Source organism: Portunus trituberculatus, chromosome 46 (assembly GCF_017591435.1).
Source record: "Portunus trituberculatus isolate SZX2019 chromosome 46, ASM1759143v1, whole genome shotgun sequence".
Lineage (NCBI taxonomy): Eukaryota > Metazoa > Arthropoda > Malacostraca > Decapoda > Portunidae > Portunus > Portunus trituberculatus.
Window position 1 is genome coordinate 25,870,235 of NC_059300.1, and position 7,500 is coordinate 25,877,734.

The following is a 7,500-nucleotide window of genomic DNA, read 5'->3' on the forward strand; positions in this document are numbered from 1 at the left end:
AGTAGTAGTAGTAGTTTTCTTGTTGTTGTTGTAGTAGTAGTAGTAGTAGTAGTAGTAGTAGTAGTAGTAGTAGTAGTAGTAGTAGTAGTAGTAGTAGTAGTAGTAGTAGTAGTAGTAGTAGTAGTAGTAGTAGTAGTAGTAGTAGTAGTTGTTGTTGTTGTTGTTGTTGTTGCTGCTGCGGCAGAGAGAGAGAGAGAGAGAGAGAGAGAGAGAGAGAGAGAGAGAGAGAGAGAGAGAGAGAGAGAGAGAGAGAGAGAGAGAGAGAGAGAGAGATGTATCCCTTTAAACGAAAAAGAGAAAAAAAAAATACTAGAAAAAACACAAAGAACAAAAAAATGATTTCGTTCTCTCTTCTTTACTGCGTCAAACATAGAAATGAAGAGAAAAAATGCAAATAGAAAAGAGAGAGAGAGAGAGAGAGAGAGAGAGAGAGAGAGAGAGAGAGAGAGAGAGAGGAGAAAGAATAGAAAGAGAGAAGAAATCAAACATACAACCTGTTAAATCTCTCTCTCTCTCTCTCTCTCTCTCTCTCTCTCTCTCTCTCTCTCTCTCTCTATATATATATATATATATATATATATATATATATATATATATATATATATATATATATATATATATATATATATATATATATATATATATATATATATATATATATATATTATATATATATATATGTTTCTAATTATACATGTTCCGTTTATACCATTACTACTACTATTACTACTACTTTTACTACTACTACTACTACTACTACTACTACTACTACTACTACTACTACTACTACTACTACTACAACACTACCATCAATACTACTACTACCACTACCATCACTACCACAACTACTACTACTATCACCACCACCACTACCTCCACTACTACTACTACTACTACTACTACTACTACTACTACTACTACTACTACTACTACTACTACTACTACCACCACCACTACTACTACTACTATTACTACTACTACCACTACTACCACCACCACCACCACAACTACTACTACTACAGCAACGTTACATTCACACAATCAACCTATCAACCCACCCACCTACCCATTCACCCACAAACCCCACACACATCCCCATCCCCATCTCTCTATCTGTCAGCGTCTCACCTTGACAATGGGCGCTGCGTGGGCTGGCACCGTTGTGAAGGCGGGTCTGGCCATGTGCAGCGGGAACTTGTTGAGCAGCAGGTGGCCCTTGATGGTGCCTAAAACCAGGAGGGCCTTCACAGCACCTAGACCCGCGCACACCACTTCGCCGGCACCCTCGCAGCTCATCTCCTGGACCAGCTGGAAGGAAGAGGAGGAGGTAAGGAGGGTTGGTTGGTGCGTGCAAAGAGCAACAGAAGCGAGGAATGGAGGGTTTAAGAAGCGTTGGAAGGAGAAACAGATTATAAGAGGAAGGACAGACATGCAGGTAGACATATTAACACATGCACTTACAGTCTGTTTCTTGGATTAGCTAGAATAGAGATAGACAGACGGGATATATGGAGGAGGTGGAGGAGGTGATTGACAGACTGGCTGGAAAGAGAAGGAGGAGCAAGAGGTAGACAGACTGGGTATATGGAGGAGGAGGAGCAGAAGATAGACAGACTGGCTAAATGGAGGAGGAGGAGGAGGAGCAAGAGATAGACAGTCTGAGTAGATGGAGGTGGAGAAGAGATAGACAGATTGGCTAAAAGTGAGGAGGAGGAGGAGTAGGATATAGACAGACTGGCTAGAAGGAGGATGAGAAGCAGGAGATATACTGATTGGCTAGAAGGAGGAGGAGGAGATTGACAGATTGAATAGGAGGAGGAGAAGGAGATAGACAGACTGACTAGAAGGAAGAAAAGAAGGAAGTGTAGATAGACAAACTGACTAGGAGGAGGACGATATAGACAGACTGGCTAGAAGGAATAGGAAGAGGAGATAGAGGAGGGGGTCTGATGATGTACTGGGAGGAGGAGGAGGAGGAGGAGGAGGAGGAGGAGGAGGAGGAGGAGGCTTGGAGTATGAACTAGGAAACAAAAAGACAGACTAACAGGGAGAAAGTGTGAGAGAATGAACTGGATAAGATTGGTTGATTGAATTGGGTGATAGACAGACAGACAGGCAACACACGGATTCACAGTCAAAGTTCATCTCTTGGACTAGTTAAGTTAGAAGGAAGAGAACGAAGAGGGGAAGAGCGACAGAAAGGTTGGCTGAACTGGGAAACACTTGATCTACGCAGCACCTCCACATCTTTCAAAAGTTCTAGACTATCGAGGTTTAATTCAAGTGATGCAGATGGTTTTTAAGGGTGTTTTTTTACGGTTCTACTGACAGATTAACAAGATTGCTATATTATCAACAGAAAATTCACTCTTGGGAACTCGGCTCGTCATCTTTGTGGCTTTGGTAAAAGACGTAGTGGGAGCAAAGCGGTTCAGAATACGTGCCATTAACAAACTATAGGGACATGAAGGCAAGAGAGCTACTCAGACATGGAGACACGCAGACAGAGAGACAGAGGGTTACACAGACACATACAGAGGAGAGGTGCATGTTGATGTATGAGATTTTAAAGAGGAAAAGTGAAAGGGAGGAATTGAAGAGAGAGAGAGAGAGAGAGAGAGAGAGAGAGAGAGAGAGAGAGAGAGAGAGAGAGAGAGAGAGAGAGAGAGCCTATAACTGATTCTCATCCCTCTTACCCTCCCCACCCACACACACACACACACACACACACACACACACCAATTCTTCCCCCAAGTATATAAATTCTGCGTCACGTCTTCTGTCTGTCTCTACAAGCTTACCCGTCTGTATACAAGCTTATCTGCCTGTCTAGAAGTTTACCTGTCTACCTGTGACTACGCTTCAGTCTGCCTTTACAAATCACAAATCAATCTTTTCACCCTTAAAAGCTTGTCTGTCTATCAAAAGCAGAATAAGTGCCTTGAAACCTTCCTCTTGAAACATTGTAAGTCACTGTACAAGACTTTTCTTTCTCTCACTCATATTCTGTCCAACTCCCCAATGCAAGAGTTAACCAGTGCTCTCAGTCATTCGTCTCTTTCTCTGGTACACTCTGAAACTTCCTACCTGCTTCTGTATTTCCATCTACTAAAGGGTAAGATTTCAAGACATTTATCCCATTCTTTTGGCTAACTCTCTTGACCTTGTTTGGGGGCTGGCATCTAAGTGGGCCTTTTTTATTTAATCGTGTTTGTTGTTCGTGGCCCTCTTACAAAAAAAAAAAAAAAAAGCTTATCTAACTAAAATCTTACATAATCTAACTATTTTGTCCACCTTTACAAGCTTACCTATCTGTCCACCTTTATAAACTTATCTTTCTAAAGCCTTACCTCTTCGTCTGTCAGCTCACCTGCCCTCCTGTGATCTCAGCAAAGCCTGTCGCGTGGCCCGCCAGCAGCGTCGCCTGGCCGTCCAGCGAGAGGGTGGCCGTCAGGTAGGAACACGACTCTCCGGGTGACACCTGCACAATACCAGGCCAAGAAGGTTCAAGTGAGGAGGCAAGGGTGGGTGGCGGCATTGTGTGGTGGTGGTGGTGTGTAGTAGCAGTAGTAGTAGTAGTAGTAGTAGTAGTAGTAGTAGTAGTAGTAATAGCAGTAGTAGTAGTAGTGATTATAGTAGTAGCAGTTGTAGTAGTAGTAGTAGTAGTAGTAGTAGTAGTAGTAGTAGTAGTAGTAGTAGTAGTTGTTGTTGTTGTAGTAGTTGTAGTAGTAATAGTAATAATCATAGTAGTAGTAGTAGTAGAAGTAGTAGTAGTAATAGTTGTTGTTGTTATCGTCGTTGTTGTATTAGTTGTTGTTGTTGTTGTTGTTGTTGTTGTTGTTGTTGTTGTTGTTGTTGTTGTTGTTATTGTTATTGTTGTTGTTATTGTTGTTATTGTTGTTATTGTTGTTATTGTTGTTGTTTAGTAGTAGCAGTATTAGTATTATTATTATTATTATTAGTAGTAGTAGTAGTAATAGTTGCATTATCAGTAATGGTACCTGATCTTAATGGTTTTAGTGATAAGGATAACATTTATAGCATGGGGGAAAACTAAATACAAACATAGTAATTATCATCACAGGGTAGCGCATGTGTTGTTGACAGCGAACACAACCTGCGATGATTCTACCAAGGTCATAATGAATATATACCAATACATATTAATAACATAAACCTAAACTAAAACAAGATAACATTATAAGTGGAGTATGTTCTTAATTTGCTCTCCATTTCTTCACGTTTCCGTAGTGTAGTGGTTATCACGTGCGCCTCACACGCGCAAGGTCCCCGGTTCGATCCCGGGCGGAAACAAATGTTTTTACCTTACCAGCAGCCCAGGAAATGTGAAACTACTGGTGCTACTGGTGTGGTGTGAGTTTCTAGTAAGTACTAATACCACTGCAGTTGTTATTGATCTTAAAACCATCAACACTTCCCCTCTTCCTCCCCCCTCCCTTTCTCTCTCTCTGGGGTGCTCCTGTCAGGTGGTGCACCAGATCAACTTTTACAGAGCTCGGTCTTCTGCGCCTTCCTCAGCCATACCCATTACAAACATGCCTTCTTCCACTGCATCCATAAACTCTCTTTCAGCCCCGTCCTTCTCCTTTCCTCCCTTTCCATCTCCAGCATCCTCCTAAACACACTCCTCGCCTTCGCCTCTCCTCCTGACGCTGCCACACCTCCTCCGTCACCAACGCTCCTACTCTTAACCCCTTCAGCACTGGGACACATTTTAACCTTGAGATTTGTGTACAATAAGACCATTTTATTGACATTAGGAAGGTTCTATAGAGGTCAAAAGATTAATTGCCACAGTCTTCACTATTTTAATCCCCAACATAAGTTTCTCAAGCTGTATAGAATAACCAAGTAGTAAGCAGAATGAATATGGAAACGGTACTGAAGGGGTTAAGTTACGCCACAGTATTCTATCAACTAGCCACTTTCGAAACTCTACTCTAAAGTCTGAACCATTATTGAACCTGCAGCCTTATGAAGCGTGACAGGACTGTAGAAGGTTTTAAGACAGGGACTACCACCACCGTCACCACCACCACCACCACCACCACCACTCCACCAGCCTTACAACTACTATCAGAACTCTTACACATGCAGCAGCGTTTCATCCACTGGTGTCGTTCGAAGTGATACTCTAAAATGAACTTGAGGAAACGGATATCGAAAAATCAAGACACCGCCACCATCGCCACCACTAAAATTAAACTCTAAACTCATACCACACTCATTTTTATCAAACTTGAACGGGCTACACCACCACCACCACCACCACCACCGCAGCTCCGTGACTCACCTGCCACAGCGTCTGGCCACGACACGCGTCCCAGCCAATGATATTCCCGTCAGCCCCGCACGCCATCACTGCAGAGCTGTCCGGGTACCAGCCCACGCCCGTCACCTGCCGGCACCACCAGTGGTAAATGTAGTAGTAGTAGTAGTAGTAGTAGTTGCAGTAAACGTAGTAGCAGCATCAGCAGCAGCACCAGTAGCAGTAGTAATAGAAAAGTAGTAGTAGTAGTAGTAGTAGTAGTAGTAGTAGCAGTAGTAGTAGTTGTAGTAGTAGTAGTAGCAATACCAGCAGCAGCAGCAGCAGCAATAGTACCAGCAACAGTAGAGGAAACAGTTGTTTATGTTTTTCACATTCTATAATTCAATGAAAAGAAATTGCATAATTTTTTCTTCAAATATAGAAATAATTTTTCGATTCTTCATATGAAAATCGAGAAAACCTTGTCAAAAACACAAACTTGAATAAAAAAAAATGTTCTAATATTATTCTCGATTATTTCAAAGTTTTTAATGAAGATAAATCGAATGAAATGTAATAAAAAGAGTTTGGCAATTGACGTTCCCCTTTCAAATTCTTCAATAATGATAATAAAAAAAAAACTGTCACATGGAGAGGCCGGGGATTCGAACCTACGCACGGTGACAATCGCCAAAAATAAGTTAATGTTACAGTGACTGCCAAGAGAATCACAGTACTTAATTAAAAAGAAGAAGAGTTTAACAGCAGCGTTATATGTTCTCGTATCATTATTTTTTGTTTATTTTTCGTCCTCTCGTTAGCCTCAGTAAAATTTTCCTACGATTTTGTCTCCAATTATTTTTTTCTTTATGTAACTGGAGGAAAGAATGTCAGACTTGAATTTTTCTTACTTACAGAGAGAGAGAGAGAGAGAGAGAGAGAGAGAGAGAGAGAGAGAGAGAGAGAGAGAGAGAGAGAGAGAGAGAGAGAGAGAGAGAGAGAGAGAGAGAGAGAGAGAGAGAGAGAGAGAGAGAGAGAGAGAGAGAGAGAGAGAGAGAGAGAGAGAGAGAGAGAGATTGTGTTTGTGTGTGTGTGTGTGTGTGTGTGTGTGTGTGTGTGTGTGTGTGTGTGTGTGTGTGTGTGTAGTTCCAGTCACTATGGATGAGTCTGTCTGTCTCTCTGTCTGTCTGTCTCTCTCTCTCTCTCTCTCTCTCTAACCTAACCTAACCTGACCCTCACCCTACCTTCGTCGCGTGTCCCTTCAGGGTGAGGCTCTTCTTCAGCGTGAGTGTGGAGGTCAGAAGGAGGAGGTGGCCGTCAGCAGCTGCCAACATGTGCCCGCCGGGGGAGTAGCGGCAGCAGGTACAGCGGCGGACATGCACCTCGCTGTAGGGTCGCAGGGAGTCGAAGAGGAGGTGGTGCAGCTTGAGGGAGTCCGTGAGCCCCACCGCCACGTGCAGCCCTACGAGAGGAGGCGGTGACGGAGGGGATGAGTCGGGAATGGAATGGAATGGAAGGTTTTGACTGTGTGAGTGTCTTGTGGGTGGTGTTGGTGGTGGTGATGGTGGTGTGTGCTGATGGTCTGTTAGTGCTGTGGTGGTGGTGGTGGTGGTGGTGGTGGTCGGGATGGTAGAGGGGGTGATGGTGGTGGTGGTGGTGTGTTTATGTAAGTAGTCAATAGCTCAATGCAATACTCAGTAATTTAAAAGCAACTACTATTACTGTTACTACTACTACTGCTACCACTACTACTACGATTGATAACCCCCCCACCAACATACACACATACACAATCCAATCCAACTAGACCAACCTTATCCCTTACTTACACATATCACACCCAACACACACCCCAACACCAACTCTTCTACCCACACACGCACACCCATCCCAACACCCACCCCTACCCCGCCCCCCCATACACACACTAACCGGTAGGATGCACTGAGAGCGAGAACACATCCTGCCTGAAGGCGTGATACAGAAGAAGAGAATGACGGCGGTAATCCCAAACTCTAAGCGTTCTGTCCTCGTCCGCCGTCACCACTAGAGGCTTCCATAGGCACGTGTCGGCGTCCACCAGGGGCACCTCATGCAGGCGTGCCAACAGCGGGGAGAAGAGCAGGCTGGGGAGCTGAGGACGGGACGAGAAAGCTGCAACGGGTATGAGGGAAGCAGAAGTGAATTGCTGGGAAAATGAGGACGGGAGAAGAAGAAAGGACAAGGGAATG

General features: G+C 43.7%; 1 protein-coding gene and 1 non-coding gene across 2 annotated transcripts in view; one reads left to right on the plus strand and one right to left on the minus strand.

The window, feature by feature from the left end:
• Positions 1–7,500, minus strand: part of LOC123520030 (cilia- and flagella-associated protein 57-like) — a 24,046-nt gene that overhangs the window by 7,360 nt on the left and 9,186 nt on the right. Inside the window, exons 7-11 of the mRNA XM_045281870.1 lie at positions 7,202–7,403; positions 6,514–6,731; positions 5,315–5,419; positions 3,371–3,481; positions 1,129–1,308 (exon numbers count right to left, since the gene is read on the minus strand). Of these exons, the coding sequence (XP_045137805.1) occupies positions 1,129–1,308; positions 3,371–3,481; positions 5,315–5,419; positions 6,514–6,731; positions 7,202–7,403 (816 nt within the window). The remainder of the gene's footprint in view (positions 1–1,128; positions 1,309–3,370; positions 3,482–5,314; positions 5,420–6,513; positions 6,732–7,201; positions 7,404–7,500) is intronic.
• On the plus strand, positions 4,242–4,314 carry Trnav-cac. The gene has a single exon. It is a non-coding gene; the product is annotated as a tRNA-Val (tRNA).